Raw genomic sequence first — 16,850 nt, 5'->3', positions numbered from 1 at the left:
GTCCTCAGTGCATCCAGGGGGGAGGAGATGTACACCCTGGGCAAGTTGAGGCACCAGATAAAGTCCTTCTCGCCGTTGAGCGAGTTCAGGCGAGTTAAAGACCTTCTCGACGATGAACGAGTGCAGGCGAGTTAAAGACCTTCTCGCTTACATGCGAGCTTAGGCAAGATAAAATCCTTCTCGTCTCGAACGAGTTCAGGTACGGTGCAGAGGGTGGAAGAAGTTTGGAAGGTGGCTAAGGTAGGTTCGAAGAGAACGCCTAGTCACCCGGTCTTTTGTTCTGAAGTTCAAGGAAGAAAAGAAGGATCCCAAAAGGCGTTTCTGCCCCCATGCAAAGAAACAGTTGCCAAAGCATGAGGCTAGGAAAAGCTGATGTTACTAAGAGTTCTTGGCGATCGGGAAGAGTTCAAACAGCGGCGAGAAGGTTGAAAGACCTGTTTGATAAGGCAGGTCGAGTGGGACAGTGTTTTGAGCCAATAACTGAGTTACAGTTCGTTGCTTGAAGGGTATTCTTGCGATAAGGTTAGTTGCCTTAAGAGTACAAGTTGGTTAAAGTGATTATTACTTGAGTTTGAAGTGGTTCGAAGCAGTTAAGTCAAAGGTCGTGTTTGCAAAATCATTAAGTTAAATCCGACAAAGTTAAACATGCAAAGAAGGTTAAAGCGCTTAAAGAAGTCAGGAGAGGGAATATCCAAACTTTGTCATTAAGATAAGTATCTGTTAAAAGCACATACGCACGAGTTTATTACAAGGTATATACAAGGGAAATCATAAAAGTAGCAGATGAAGAGGAGTTCATTAGTCTTCAGCAGGAACGACTTTTCCATCTACTACTTCGTTGTTCAGCGACACCAGGCTGAGATCCAGGTCGGGGAATAGGCAAGCGAATTGTTCCCGAGCAGCTTCGAATCCAGCAGCCAGAATCTGAGCAGAGTTTAGCTTGAGTTCTTCGATTTGCCCCTGAAGTTCCTCAATCCGCTTCTTGAGGTCTTCAGTTTGCTCTTTCAGCTCTTTATTCTGCTGCTCCAGCTCTTCAACCTGTTTTTTAAGTTGCTCGTTGGTCTCTTGAGCCTGGAGAAGGTCTTCAGTAACCTTCTTGGATTCCGATTGTGCTTGGGCCAACTCAGCAGCCACCTTTCCCTTCTCTTTATTGGCCTCGACGAGATCAGCCATGGCGTCATCCCTCGCCTTTTCTACTTGCCCAAGTAGTTTCTCTCGGTCGATCGACCTCTGCTCCAGTTTTTGCACCTTAGCGGCGTCAGCTTTCATGAGAGCCTCCAGGTCGACCGCCTTGGCGCGAAGAGGCACAATTTTGCTTTCCAGCTCGACCTTCTCTTGGGCAAGTTCGTGAAGTTTGCGGCGAAGGTCAGTAGCCTCCTTGCGCGCCAGCCTGAGCTCGGTATTCATTGCATCCTCCACTCGGGAGTGTTCGATTTCTGCGAGCGTCAGGCTGAAAGACAACTTCTCCACCTCGATCCTGATGGTGCTGTTTTCGGTTTTGAGGTTGAAGAGGTCGTCTTGGAGCCTCCTGGTTGAGCCTTCCACAGCCCTGGTTATGATCGCTGGGATATCCTCTGCTATGGTTTTCAGCTTGGCGGTTAGAGGCTCCCACATCCTTGTGACCTCAAGGGGAAGGTTTGCTGCTTGGAGAGGCGCCAGGTGGGCTTGTTGTGGGTTCTCGTCGCCACCTTCCTTAGAAGGTTCTTCAGTTGCTGCTTCCTGGCGTGGCAACGCAATCGGGGATTCGGTAATCAGAATCGGAGAGGTATGAGCAACCTCATCCCCGATTGGAGCATTTTCTGCAGCTGAAGCGTTTGAAGGGGGGCCCCCTCCAGCTGACACATAGGGCGTAGAGGCGCTTGGGGGGTCCTCCAGGAAATTTGGCTCTTGGGCCTCAGCTGCAGGTGGCGCAGTGGCCAGTGGAACCGCTTGGACTGGTGAGGAAGGAGCCTGTGGTGTTGGCGATGATGGAGGAGGAGCAGGCGTCGATGGTGGTGTTGAGGTTGGAAGAGGGGGTGGAGCAGGTGGTGAAGAAGGTGCCACCCTCTTCCTCTTCGTAACGAGGCCATCCTCGGTGACCTCGTCGTCCTCTTCTTCCTCCTCATGGACGACTTGAGGGGCTTTCCTTTTAGGTCTCTTAAGGACCGATTTTTTGCGTTGGGCGGGTTTCTTGGGTGGTGATCGCCCTTGGACAATGGCGGCCTCCACCACCGAGTTGGGCACCGTTTGGGAACCGGTCGCCAACCCGTGGTTTCGGGCGAGCGCCTTTAGCTCAGCGAGCATGTTTCTGGGCAACATGTCGTCTGCATGGAACGAAGATGCATGGGTTAACTCAAGAAAAACAAATAAGTGCATAAGGTAATAAACAGCAAAGCAGAAGGTATGCGCAAAGGTAAAGCCAAAGTCTTGCGCATAACGCACAAGACGCCCAGAAACAGCTAAACAAGAAGCGGTATCAAAACAAGAGTTTAATGTCCTAACCTATTCGAATTTCTAGCTGATCTTCGTAGAATTCGAAGCATATCAAGGTGGTGGTAAGGAATGTTATATTGGCGTCCGCCACCTTCTTCCAGAAGAGACAGAGGTCTCTGTCCAATGCTCCCATGCTGTCAGGACTTCTGGGCCTCCTGAAACAGCTCTTGGACTCTTTCTTCCCCTTGTCCACCTAGTACAAGGGGAAGCCATCGAGAAGGGAGGTGTCCTTGTCGTTCGCACGTACTTGGACGAACTTCCCCTTCCAGTCTTTGTACGATTGCTGGAAGATGGTAAAGATGGACCTCCCAGCAATCGCGTTCAAGCTGATCCACAGGCGGTCTCCTGGGTGCTTGGCTTCGAAAAGGAATAAGAACACGTCCACCGACGCGGGCAACCCCAGGTGGGCGCACATTACTTGAAAAGCTCGAACAAATGCCCAGCTGTTGGGGTGGAGCTGGGCGGCAGCAATGTTGAGCTCGGTAAGAAGTTCCCTTTCGAATCGGGTGAAAGGGAACCTGAGCCTGACCTTCTTGAACAAAGTCGTGTAGACAAAGCAGAAGGGCCCGTCGGCGCTTATTTTGTCATCAGCACACACGGGCAGATCGGGGGGGCAAGGCAGCACCATCATCTTCTCGTCGTGCTCCTTGTGAAACGATTGATGGATCTCGTCCCCCTTAGTCAGCCGCAAGACTGCTCCCGCAGTGTTCACAGAGGATGTCTCTTTCAGAAGGGTTGAGTTGGCCCAGGGATATAAAGTTTTGAAGTCTGGCAGGGGAACGGGGGCTCCTCCAGCGTTAGGTGGAGTCGCCTGGGCCAGGACAGGTTGGGAAGACGCAGGCCTCTCAGCCTGCGAAGATGAAGCGCCACGAACTTGTGTTGGGTCGTGTGCTTGTGAAGGAAGGTTTCGTGCTGAAGGAGGTGGGTTCGGGGTAATCTTTGTGCGAGTCATGATAGCAGCTGCAAAGGAAGAAGAAAGGAAAAATGATCAGGGGGTTACAGAGGCTGACTCGATCATAGAAGGAAGGTGAAAAACGAACGAATGTAGGCTCGTTGCGACGATTGACGAAGCCCTAAGTTACGCAGAAGGATAAATGGAAAAACAACCCACAGCGTATGCACCAGGCAGTTACAGGATGATGCGAATCGGTTAAAATGCAAGGAAAGCCAGCAGATGAAGGAAAGTAGGTACCTTTTGATGATCAGGAAGACGATGGAGGAAGATGGTGATCTGGAGCGTTGGAGAGCATTGAGAGTTTTCGCAGAAAGAAGTTAGAGCGTTTGCAGGCACGAAGAAAGTGATGGAACAGTGGAGCGAAATGGGTTTAAGGGTTTTTCGAAATGGGTTTAGGAAGCGCAAACGGCAAATGAAGAGAGCCGTTGATGAAGCCACGTGTCGAGCGGTGAGTGAGGGGTTTGGTGGAGCGTCAGAGCAGCAGAAGGTACAACCGCTCGGAATTCTGCGTCAGTGCCACGTAGATCGGTGTTGACGTAGGCTCTTTCATTTTTTTTCGCTAGACAAGTCTTCGCTTAAGACTGGGGGGCTTGTGTACCGCCCTGGTGGTCAGGTGTGATGACGTGGCATCCTGCTACAGCATAGGCGTGTTGGCAAGGCGCCAGGTTGGCAGAAGGGAAAGAAGTCGGGGGGCTCGTGTAGTCGCCAGTTGTCGAGTTGGCGTGTTCCGACCTCCAGTTTATCAGAATAGGCGATCGCCAGATGTACATTCAGGCGACTTAGTCATTGGAGATCGCCAGAGCAAGCACATCGCCGAAGATGAAGGAGAAGCAGATTATGAAGGCGGCCGGCGAGACCACAGGGAAGGTGTATGAAGACCCCTAACTCGCCAGTTCCAGTAGAGATCGCACTCCCAAGTTAGCTATGCACTGGGCAGTACCATGCATAGGTAACTTAGCCAAAATGAGAGTAGAAGCAGCGCCAAGTCAGGGAGCCTCCAGATGATGGCACGTGTACGGTTGGATGCGAGCCACGTGTCCAAGTCTGTAACTGCCAGGAGAGAGAAAGCTACCAGGTATATAAGAGTTCTTAACAAACTTTCTGAGGTACGCACGTTCAGTTTATACACTTTACGCTTGCGAGTGATAGAGCTGACTGTGAGAGAGGATTTGCACGGTTCTTGTTCTCTTAGTATTTGGTGATACCGTCACTGACTTGAGCGTTGGAGTGCGATCGGCCGCAGCGGCGCCGTACTGTTTCTTTACAGGTTCTTGAGGTAGATCCCGAAGAGGAACGGAGGTGAGAAGCGGTGCGCACGTCGATCCTTCGACGAGGCAGTTTCCAGCGTTCCGGTCAACAGGCAGGATCAATGGCCAAAACCGATTCCCTGTTGGTTACCGGGCAGGTGACGGGAGAGTTCCAGGCCAAAGACCCACAGATGGTTGCATACCTCGAGTATGTGCACACCTTGAAGGGGTCCTTTGCAGCATTTGAGCTGATCCATGTGGGGCCACGTCGGTGGTCGCGCCTTGGCGGGTAGAGTTCTCCGTGCAGGGTACTACTGGCCAACGCTGAGGGAAGATTGTGTGGGTTATGCTCAGCGATGCAAGCAATTCCAACAACATGCAGATTGGCACAAGGCGCCCCCCGAAGAACTGAGGTCGATTCACAGCCCCTGGCCATTTCACATGTGGGGAATCGACATCTTGGGACCTTTCCCCCTGGCGATCAGGCAGATGAAGTTTCTGATCGTCGCCATCGAGTATTTCACAAAGTGGGTGGAGGCAGAGCCGGTTGCGCAGATCACCGCTCACAAGGTTCAACAGTTCGTGTGGAAAAATGTCGTGTGCCGTTTCGGAGTGCCTAAGCGTCTGGTTTCCGACAATGGCACCCAGTTTACGAGTCATCAGCTGAGGAACCTATGCGAGGAGGTGGGAATACAGCAGGTGTTCGCCTCGGTAGAACACCCTCAAACGAACGGGCAGGTGGAATCGGCCAACCGAGTGCTGCTCAGAGGGCTGAAGAGAAGGATAGAAAAGGCCAAAGGAACATGGGCGGAAGAAGTTCCCAGGATCGTATGGGCCTATCACACCACTCCGCAATCTAGCACCCATGAGACACCTTTCAGCTTGGTCTATGGGTCAGACGCTATGATTCCTGTGGAGATACGAGAAAATTCACCAAGATTTCTGAATTTTGTGGCCGAGAAGTCCAACGAGGAGAGAAAGGTGAACCTAGACCTTTTGGACGAGATACGAGAAGAAGCCAGGGTCAGCGCTGAAGCTGTAAAGAGAAGGGTGGAGCGAAGGCACAACTCCAAGGTGAGGCAGAGGCAGTTCCAGGAGGGAAATCTGGTGATGAGGAAAGCGCATCAGAACGAGATAGAAAATAAGTTGTCTCCCAAGTGGACCGGCCCGTTCAGAGTAGTGGAGGCGTTGGAGAACAGCGCTTATCGGCTGGAGACCTTGGATGGAGGGGCGATCCCTCGGACATGGAATGCCACGCACTTAAAACTCTACTTTAGTTAAAATATTGTAGTGAAGCCGCGCTTTCGCGCCAGGGAAAACAATGTGAACATGTTCAAGGGGAAGCCCTTTTCCCAGGAATAAAACGAGGTTATCAGTATAAGGTTTGCAAGTTTTTGATTTTGAAATCCTCCTCGCCCCAGGCGCGAGCGCAGGTGATCGGTTAGGCCTCCCTCGCCCCAGGCGCGAGGGTAGGCAACCGGTTCAAGGTCCTCCTCACCCCAGGTGTGAGTGCAGGCAACTAAAGTTCGAAACGCCAGGGGCGCTAGTAAGCCCAAAGAAGGGAAAGGAAGGATTCGAGAAACGCCTTTACCCAAGTGGCATAGCGTCAATATTGGCTCGGTAGAACTCTTAGTCAAACCCCTTCTCACCCAAGAGGGTTTGTCGAGAAACACTCTTCCTCCCAAAGCAAGGTATCATCCTAGACCGACCGGTGTGGAAGTCCTCTATGCATTTAGCGCTGGAGCGACGAGAAATCCAGAAAGGTATAAGGAGGGAAAGGGGAGCAGGATGACCGGTCCCTGGTCGGCTATCAGCGAACGGAGCATTGCTTAAGAAGTTTTAGAAGAAGTTCCTACACGATAGACCTAAGCGGGCAAGCCCAAGCCAAGAACAGTCGTCGAGCGTTGTTAGAAGCGATCAAAGACAGAAGTGGAAAGTATGAGGGAAATCGCGCTAAGTAAACAGCTATAAACATACATAGCAAGAGACGAAAAAGATACCCCGCAGAAGGAAGAAAGAAGGCATTGAATATATGCAGTAAAAAGTCCTTTACATTAGAAAGTTTGAAGAAAAGAGAAAGTAAAACAGCAAGTGATCAGGGACGAACGACCTTGCCGTCCACCACCTCAAATTCTATAGATAGTTGGGAACGATCGACCTCTGGGAAGGCACACTTGAGTTGCTCGAGAGCGAAGTCAAAACCCTCAGCGAAGGTGTCGGCCGCCTCTTCCCATAGCTTGGCCTTCTCGGCCTCGAACCCAGCCTTGTCGGTCTCAAGCACAACCTTCTCGGTGGTCAGGGTGGCAATGGCCGACTCGGCTTCTTTAAGCTTCTGATCACTCGCGGCGAGAGCCTCCGCCAAATTCGCATTATGTTGGCGCATATAGACGTTCTCAGCCTCAAGAAAGCAATCCAAGCACAGAAAGGTAGTTAGCAAATGCATGCATGAGGGGCATGTTGGGAAAGAGCGAAGTTGCATGGAAAAGAGGAGACAAACCGATGTATTTTTCGAGCTTTTCAGCATCGAACTCGTGCTTAATAAGGGTGGAAGAACTAAATTTGGTGCCCCAAGCTTGAGAGGAGGCCGCACAGCTCGCGCTCGTATGGGGCCATGGTCTCCAAGCCTCGGGGTTTCCTAAACTCCACTTTTGGGACCCATTAGAGAGGAAAGCCCTCGAGAAGGGCGGGGCTGGGTCTGTTGGAGGTGATCATGTAGAATCTGCCTTTCCAATCCTTGAAGGACTGCTGGTACAGACCCAAGATCACCCTCCCTGTCACTCCATTTAAGCTGACCCACGACCTATCACCTGGGTTCTTAGCCTCGAAGAAGTAGAGGAAGACGTCGGTCGATGGAGGGTGCCCAAAATGGTTGCATAAGATTTCAAACGCCCGGATGAAGCCCCAAGCATTCGGATGGAGTTGGCAAGGGGCGACATTTAGCTCAGTAAGGAGTTCCTTCACGAAGAAGGTGAAGGGAAGGCGGAGGCGCAACCTCTTAAAGATTGCTGAGTAGGTGAAAGTAAAGGGCACCCCGTTGGTGGCCCTGTCATCTACGCAAATGGGCATGCCTTGGGATGTGCACGCCCAGGTTTCGGTCGTCCTCCCTGTCGATGGCGCATGAAGGCTCATCTGCAGCACCCTTCAGCAAGGTGGCGAGGTGATCGGCTAGGAGTTGGTTGGATGTTTCGGCGAGTAGGTGGAGGGGAGCCCACTTGTACGCTTGTGCGTAGCCTTGTGGAGGGAGCGTCGCCCTGGGTTGCGTACTCGCCGAGGGAGTTGTGCTCGTCGAGGGCGATGAAGGTGAGGAATCAATAAAAAACTAGAAAAAGACGAAGGGAGCAAATGCTATGGTTCGAAGGGGTAGAGAAATGACGGCGATGAAGAGGAAGAAGAAGCGGAACATAGAAAAACCAGAAGGGGTCTCGGTACAGTGCAGAAGAGGAAAAAGTGACCCATGATGCATGCACGATGCGGTTTTTGAGCAATGCAATCGGTAGAAAATATTCAAATACGCCATAGATGAAGAAAGGGAGTACCTTTTTGTGATCGCGAACGATTTCTGGAAGCCTGGGAATGGAGAAGATGAATCGCAGAAGGAGGGTTCGAGATTTGCAGAGAAACATGTTGGGGAAGATAATGAAACAGTAGAGGCGCGTAAGTTTTTGAATAAGGGAACTGCAAACGAAGTTTCACGCTAGCCATTGATGCGCACACGTGTCGCAAGATTAGGGAAGGAAAGCGTAACGTCACTTAAAGCACAACACGTGACGTGGCACGTGACGTGGCGTCACTTGCCACGTGGCCACCGAGAACAAGCACTTAGTCTCTTCGCTGAGAACAGGGGCGCAGCTCGAGACTGGGGGCTTGTGATCCGGTCGGTCATCGGTCTAGGGTGACTTCAGCGACTGATGGCCACGTGGGCCGTTGTTAGTGGGCCATGTGGGCCGGGGAAGCTGATGTGCCTTGAAGAGGGTCACCTGGAGGGTGATCGATGATCAGGCGGAGATCGGTGATCAGAGGGCGATCGGTTGTCGTATCACACGTAGTTAAGCTAGGAACGAGAAGGGATTCCCGGCAAGAGCGTTGCATACGAGTCTTGTGTGGTAGAGTATCAGAGATCAGAGAGGTTAGGCGCTTTGCAGTACCATGCATGAGAGTGGTCTAAGCGAGCTAGCAGTCGGTTGGTGATTGGTGCTCTCTTAGCCCATAACGTGCATGGGGCAAAACAGGGGTGATCGTTCACGCGTTAGGTGATGCCTGGTATGTGTGCTTGTCCAAGTCACACCTGGTACTCACGCTGAGGCTGCCCGAGACGCCCAATGAATGAAACACGCTAAGTTACTTCGTACACGAATAACTTGGGCGCGCGGCAGGGTATATAAAGGCATTCCACGCTCATTACGAGGGTACGTTTTCATACTGACAAGTGACTAGTTTTCGCACAGAGAGGAGAGAGAGAATCACAGAGTGCACGAGTCTCGCTGAGATTCAGAGTACACGATTCTTTGGTGGTCTTGTTTGATTGACTTGAGCGTCGGAGTGCAATCGGCCGCTAGAGGCGTCGTTTGTAGTGTTTTCGCAGGTTCGCTCGGACTAATTGGAACGTATTTGCGGAAGACGGAGTTTGACGTGGCGAGACCTTCAACGATCAAGTCACCTGCAAGATCAGAAATAGATGGAAAAGAGAGAAGACTTATGTGGTTGAAGAACTTGGTTGATGAACACACCACTTGAAGTGTGAATGCTCCAAGATAAGTGTGAAATGCCGCCACTTGAGGAACCAAGGCACTCAAGATGAGACTAGGAAGAGGAGAAGGCAATTCTCACTCACTCAATCACCAATTTGGGAGAGTTTCATTACTTCAAAAATCAATTCTATTATTTGAAGGACCTAAGCTCTCCTTTTATAGGAGCAAGGGCCGGTTATGAGGCTACAAAGCTTGCACAACAAGCTAATCAAAAGTCCCTTGCATGCTACCCACTTCTAGCGCCTATAGTGAGACATGAAGGGTCAACTTCTAGAAAGTTCTAAACTAATGTCTAAAGATGCTTTACAAAAAGAGGTATCTTTAGGTTTCCCTCTTAGCACCTACCTAAACACTATTCTATATTATTTACAAATTTATACAAAAGAAACTTGTACCGCCCTGGTAGTCGGGAGTGATGACGTGGCATCAGGCTATTGTATAGGCGTGTTGAGAGGACGCCAGGTTGGCAGAAGAGAAGGAGGTCTGGGGGCTCGTGTAGTACATCGTGAATAAGGCACCGCCCAGGGTGTCTTATGATTTGTTTGATATAAGGCAATATCAGGGAGAGTCCCTCAGGGACTACCTAAATCGTTTTGGGGCGCAGATGGTCAGATCGCCGGCCAAAGATGAAGAAATGCTGGTCTATGCATTTAAGAAGGGCGTGCTGCCGGGACCATTCTGTGAGGCATTGATCAGGGCTCACCCTGCCACGTTTGCTGAGGTCAGGCGACTTGCGGTGGCTCACATCGCTGATGAGAATGAAGTCGCCGAGAAGAGAGGAAGCGTGGCTCCCGCCAGGCCACGCGCCCATACCAGGATCCAGCCGCAGAGGGTGCTAGAGACAGCGGCGGCCAGAAGGGATCAGAGGACTCGCCATCCTTATGATCCGAGGAAGAACAAGGGCAGGGGGCAAGGACGCCCTAAACCAGCACGCCGGGAGTACAATCGCCCGCCTAAGCACAAGTTTGTCATGGGATTGGCGGACCTGATCGCCATTCCCAATATATCGGCTAGGTTGAAAGCGCCCGAGAAGGTGGGCGACAAGGTGCTGGGACCAAAGCCAGACGCCTGGTGTGAGTTCCACCAGGGCTTTGGCCACACCGTGGATTCGTGTTTGGCTTTAGGATACCAGCTCGACGATCTGGTTTGCGGGTTCCTAAATAACTACTTGCTGGACAGAAGGACGGGGGGTGCGTCGAGCTCCCAACCAGCAGGAGGAGAGGCTCAGCAGCACGAGATGCCTACGCACGGGGAAATCCACACCATTGCAGGAGGTTTCTCAGGTGGTGGATGCACCGCATCACAGAGGAAGAAGTATGCCAGGTCTGTGATGATGGTGGATATGTTTGAAGACCACTCGCCGGATGTGGACATTACGTTCACCAAGCAAGATCTTCGGGACGTTGTGCCTCATGACAACGATCCCATAGTCATCTCGTTGATCACGGCGGGAAGGAAGGTCCACAGGGTTCTGGTGGACCAAGGAAGCTCGGCAGACGTGATGTTCTGGCCGACTTTCACGCAGTTGGAGCTACCCCTTGACCAGCTGAGGCCCTATGGAGGGTGCCTGTATGGTTTTGCTGGTGACCAGGTAGAGGTCAGGGGGTACATAGAGTTGAGGACTACGTTTACAGATGAGGCGGGTTCGAGAACAGAGAAGATCAAATACCTTGTCGTGAACGCTCCTTCAGCATACAACATTCTGTTGGGAAGGCCCACGCTCAACAGGATAGGCGCTATACCGTCGACCCGGCACATGAAGGTGAAGTTGCCGTCTATGGAGGGGGTGGTGATCACCATCAAATCCGACCAGAAAGAAGCAAAAAAGTGCTATGAGAATAGCTTGAAAAACAAAAGGTCTGTGAGTTATGTGACAACCACCCTGCCTCCTGGTGTGAAGCCCAGATCGACGGTAATAGAAGAGACCGCCGGAAGAGATGTGGAGATGGTGGATGCTGAGCTGGGGGAGGGGAACGCCGGTCTGGGAGAAGAGGAGGCAAGGAATCGCCCTGAGGAAGTGAGGGAGCTGGGAATCGCCAGGGCGGTGATCGCCAGAGAAACCAGGCCAAAACCCGTCGAGCAGTGGCTCGAGAGAGAGATCGGGGGAAAGATCTTCAAGCTGGGAAGATCCCTGGAGGTTGAGCTCCAGGACCAGATCGCCAAGGTGATAGAGCGGCATCTGGATGCATTTGCATGGTCCGCTTCGGACATGCCCGGGATCGATCCCGACTTCTTATGCCATCATTTGGCGATGGACAACTTGGTGAGACCAGTACGGCAGAGAAGAAGGAAGTTCAATGAGGAGAGGAGGCAGGCGATTAGAGACGAAACACAGAAACTCCTCACCGCAGGCCATATCAGGGAGGTGCAGTATCCTGATTGGCTGGCCAATGTCGTGCTGGTGAAGAAGAGTAATGGGAAATGGCGCATGTGCGTCGATTTCACCGATCTGAATAAGGCTTGCCCGAAGGACTCATATCCTTTACCAAGCATAGACGCCCTAGTGGACAGTGCTGCAAGGTGCAAGTTGTTGAGCTTCCTGGACGCCTTCTCGGGGTATAACCAGATCAAGATGCATCCCATGGATGAAGAAAAGACTGCCTTCATGACCGAAAGATCGTGCTACTGCTACAAGGTGATGCCTTTTGGGATGAAGAATGCGGGGGCCACGTACCAGAGGTTGATGGATCGAGTACTTGCACCCATGCTGGGAAGGAATGTGCAAGCGTATGTGGATGACATGGTCGTGACCTCGCCAGAGAAAAGCAAGCACGTTGCGGACTTGGAGGAGTTGTTTACTACGATCGCCAAGTTTAGGTTGAAGCTGAATCCGGAGAACTGCATCTTTGGCGTGGAGGCTGGGAAGTTCTTGGGTTTCCTCTTAACTGAAAGAGGAATAGAAGCCAACCCTGATAAGTGTGCCGCCATCTTGGCGATGAGGAGCCCAGCCACTGTGAAGGAAGTACAGCAGCTTACAGGTCGGATGGCCGCCCTGTCTCGGTTCGTATCGGCTAGCGGAGAGAAGGGCCATCCATACTTTCAGTGCTTAAGGCGGAATAACAAGTTTGCCTGGACGAAGGAGTGTGAGGAAGCCTTCGTCAAGCTGAAGGAGTATCTGGCGAGCCCGCTGGTTTTGTGCAAACCGCTGGTGGGAACCCCTCTCAGGTAGTATTTTGCTGTAACTGAGAGGGCGGTGAGTGCGGTGCTCGCCCAGGACCAAGATCAGGCTCAAAAGCCTATTTATTTTGTTAGTAAGGTGCTGCAGGGCCCGGAGGTAAGGTATCAGGCCCTGGAGAAGGCTGCGCTGGCTGTGGTATTTTCGGCGAGGAGGTTGCGCCACTATTTCCATAGCTTCACAATATTGGTGATGACCGACCTGCCCATCTAGAAGGTCTTGAAGAAGCCCGACGTTGCTGGGAGGATGGTAAAGTGGGCAGTGGAGCTGTCGGAGTTTGATATTAAGTATGAGCCTCGAGGCCCGATCAAGGGGCAGATCTTCGCAGACTTCGTGGTCGAGCTCTCATCTGAAGCAACACGAGTTGAAGGGGATGACTTCCGTTGGGTACTCTCAGTGGATGGATCGTCAAACCAGCAGGGTAGCGGTGCTGGAGTCATCTTGGAGGGACCCAACGGCGTGCTGATCGAACAATCCTTGAGGTTTGCCTTCAAGGCCAGCAATAATCAAGCAGAATATGAGGCGCTGATCGCCGGGATCTTGCTGGCTAAAGAGATGGGAGCAAGGGTCCTGATGGCTAAGAGTGACTCGCTGCTAGTCACGGGGCAAGTAACAGGCGAGTTCCAGGCTAAGGATCCACAAATGGCGGCTTACCTGGAGTATGTACAGGAATTGAAGAGTTCCTTTGCCTCCTTTGAAGTGGTACATGTGCCCAGAGAGCAGAATGCCCGAGCTGACTTGCTAGCTAAGCTCGCCAGTTCAGGCAATGGGGGTAGGCAGAGGACGGTGATTCAAGAAACTCTGAAGACGCCGAGAGCATTTGTCGCAGATCACCTGGTTCTTCAGATTAGCAAGTCGACGGAGAAAGCGGCGAGGAGTCACAAATCCTTGACTCAAGAGACCTTGTGGTCACCAAGAATAAGGGCATGTCGGGGAGAGAAGGTGAGCATGACGCAGGTCTGCGCTACGCATGAGCCAGACACCTGGATAACACAGTACAAGCGGTGCCTGGCAGATGGCCTTCTCCCGCTGGATCCGACAGAGGCTAGGAAGATAAAGAAGAATTCTAGCAAGTTCACATTGATTGATGGCGAGTTGTACAGGTTTGGGTTCACTCACCCGCTCCTGGAGTGCGTGCACGGAGAAAAATGTACAAGAATTATGGCAGAGCTCCACGAAGGGATATGCGGAAGCCACGTCGGGGGTCGAGCTCTGGCCGCAAGGACTCTTCGTGCAGGTTACTACTGGCCAACAATGAGAGAAGATTGCAAGAGGTATGCGCAGTGCTACAAGCAATGCCAGCAGCACGCCGATTGGCACAAGGCGCCTCCCGAGGAGTTGAAGTCGATTTACAGCCCTTGGCCGTTTCATACATGGGGAATCGACATCCTGGGACCATTCCCGCTGGCGATCAGGCAGATGAAGTACTTGGTGGTGGCGATTGAGTATTTTACCAAGTGGATCGAAGCAGAACCAGTGGCCCAGATCACCGCACACAAGGTTGAGGGTTTCGTGTGGAAGAACATTGTGTGCCGGTTTGGTGTGCCCAAGCGCCTGGTGTCGGACAATGGGACTCAGTTTGCAAGTCACCTGTTGAAGAAGCTGTGCGAAGGAGTGGGAATTGAACAAGTGTTTGCATCCGTCGAGCACCCTCAGACGAATGGCCAAGTAGAGTCAGCCAATCGGGTGTTGCTGAGAGGGTTGAAGAGAAGGCTAGAGAAAGCCAAAGGAAGCTGGGCTGAGGAGGTACCCCGTATAGTCTGGGCGTACCACACCACCGAGCAGTCAGGAACCCATGAGACCCCATTCAGCTTGGTCTATGGGTGCGACGCAATGATTCCAGTGGAGATCCAGGAGAGCTCGCCGAGATTCCAGAACTTTGTGGAGGAAGACTCGAATGAAGAGAGAAGGTTGAACCTAGATCTGCTGGATGAGGTCAGGGAAGAGGCGAGATTGAAAGCTGAGGCGGTGAAGAGAAGGATTGAACGAAGATATAACTCGAAGGTGATGCCAAGACAGTTCAGAGAAGGCGACCTGGTGATGAGGAAAGCCCACCAGTACGAGATGGAGAATAAGCTGTCGCCTAAGTGGACGGGACCGCTCAGAATAACCGAGGCGCTCGGGAACGGCGCCTACCGCTTAGAGACATTGGAAGGAGGGGCGATTCCTTGCACCTGGAACGCCACACACCTCAAGTTATATTACAGTTAAGAACGTTGTAAGTAAAAGACAAACACGAAGTTATATTACAATGTCTCTGTTAAAACAGTTTGAAGGGGGCACTCTTTTTCCCCTAAGGAGGGTTTTTAATGAGGCCACCCAATAAAGAGTTTTCGAAGCTTGAAGTTGTTTTAGATTGCATGCCTGCTGTTTTCCAAAGTTTTGAAGAAAGACCTTGTCACTTATATGTGATTTAAGGCAAGTTAAAGATATATTGCATGTTTTCTAAAAGGTTTCCAAGTCCTCATCGTCTTTCGGCGATTAGAGGCACCAGTGAAAAGTCCTCAGTGTTTCTGGGGGCGAGAAGATGTAACCCCTGGAGCAATGTGGAGGCACCAGTGAAAAGTCCTCAGTGTTTCTGGGGGCGAGAAGATGTAACCCCTGGAGCAATGTAGAGGCACCAGTGAAAAGTCCTCAGTGTTTCTGGGGGGGAGAAGATGTAACCCCTGGGGCAATGTAGAGGCACCAGCAAAAAGTCCTCAGTGTTTCTGGGGGAGAGAAGATGTAACCCCTGGGGCAATGTAGAGGCACGAGTTAAAGACCTTCTCGCCTATGTGCGAGTTCAGGCAAGTTAAAGACCTTCTCGCTGATGAGCGAGTTCAGGCAAGATAAAACCCTTCTCGTCTCGAACGAGTTCAGGTATGGTGTGAAGGGTGGAAGAAGTTTGTCGGGTGGCCCAGACAGGTTCGAAGAGAACGCCTAGCCACCCGGTCTCTTGTTCTGAAGATCAGGGAGGTAGAGAAGGATCCGAAAGGCGCCTCTACCCCCAGATGAAGGAACAATGGCCAAGTTATGAAGCCAGGAAGAAGCTGATATCGCTAACAGTCTTTGGCGACCAGGAGAAATTCAAGCAATGGCAAGAAAGTCAAAGACCCGTTTTGATGAAGCAGATCAGGTGAGCGGTGTCTTAAGCCATTAATTGAGTTGAAGTTCGTTATTTGAGGGGCGATTTTACGCTAAGGTTCATTACCTTGAAGTTACAAGTTGTTAGAGTGTTTTGTTCGAAGATCGGCGGTTCGAAGCAGTTAAGTACACGATTGCGCTTACGAAATTACTAAGTTATTTCTTGAAGAAAATTGTGCAAGAAGAGATAAAGCAGACAAAGGAGTTGCAAGAGGAAATACAAAGACCTTGTCATAAAGTGAACATCAGTTTAAGGTACATGTACAGAAAAATCAGAAAAATAGAAAGTTTATTACAAGCAGATTGGGTAAGGGAGAAAGCATAAAGGTAGTGGATGGAGGGAATCAATTAGTCTTCAGCAGGAACAACCTTCCCGTCCACCACCTCGTTGTTGAGAGAGACCATGGTATGATCTAGATCGGGGAACAGGCAGGCGAACTGTTCCCGGGCGGCCTCGAATCCAGCAGCAAGAATTTGGGCAGAGCTCAGGTTAAGTTCTTCGATCTGTTTCTTCAGCCCCTCGTTCTGCTGCTTCAGCTCTTCAACTTGCTTCTTAAGTTCTTCAATGGTTTCTTGAGCTTGAAGAAGGTCTTCAGCAACCTTCTTGGATTCTGCCTGCGCCTGGGCCAGTTCGGCGGCGATCTTCCCATTTTCTTTGTTGGCTTCAGCGAGCTTAGCCATGGTGTCATCTCTTTCCTTTTCCACCTTCCCCAGGAAGACCTCCCGATCGGCTGACCTTTGTTCGAGCTTCTTCACCTTGGCGGCGTCAGCTTTGATTAACGTCTCCAGGTCAGCCACTTTGACGCGATAGGGCACCAGCTTGCTCTCCAGCTCAATCTTCTCTTGAGCCAAAAGCTGCACCTTATGGCGTAGATCGGTGGCCTCCTTGCGCGCCACCCGGAGCTCGGTGCTCATGGAATCTTCTACTCGCGAGTGCTCGATCTCGGCGAGTGTCAGATTGCAGGATAACCTCTCCGCCTCAATCCTTATGGTGCTATTCTCAGTTCGGAGTGCGAAGAGGTCATCCTGGAGCTTCCTGGTAGAGCTCTCCACAGCTTTAGAGATGATGGAGGGGAAGTCCTCCGCCATCATCTTCAGTTTGGCCGAGAAAGGCTCCCACATCCTCTTGA

The 16,850-nt window shown here is 51.5% G+C and overlaps 1 protein-coding gene across 1 annotated transcript; it reads right to left on the bottom strand.

Moving 5' to 3' along the window:
- Window positions 1–6,769: 6,769 nt before the first annotated feature.
- Window positions 6,770–16,635, bottom strand: LOC137815684 (uncharacterized). Its single transcript, XM_068618798.1, has 2 exons — window positions 16,267–16,635; window positions 6,770–7,072 (listed from the first exon to the last, which is right to left on the bottom strand). The coding sequence occupies exons 1-2, from the start codon at window positions 16,633–16,635 to the stop codon at window positions 6,770–6,772; spliced, it is 672 nt and encodes a 223-aa protein (XP_068474899.1).
- Window positions 16,636–16,850: the final 215 nt, after the last annotated feature.

The sequence above is a fragment of the Phaseolus vulgaris genome, chromosome 10 (genome assembly GCF_000499845.2).
Source record: "Phaseolus vulgaris cultivar G19833 chromosome 10, P. vulgaris v2.0, whole genome shotgun sequence".
Lineage (NCBI taxonomy): Eukaryota > Viridiplantae > Streptophyta > Magnoliopsida > Fabales > Fabaceae > Phaseolus > Phaseolus vulgaris.
Note: the sequence above shows the minus strand (reverse complement) of the source record. Positions and strands in the feature narration are given on the sequence as shown.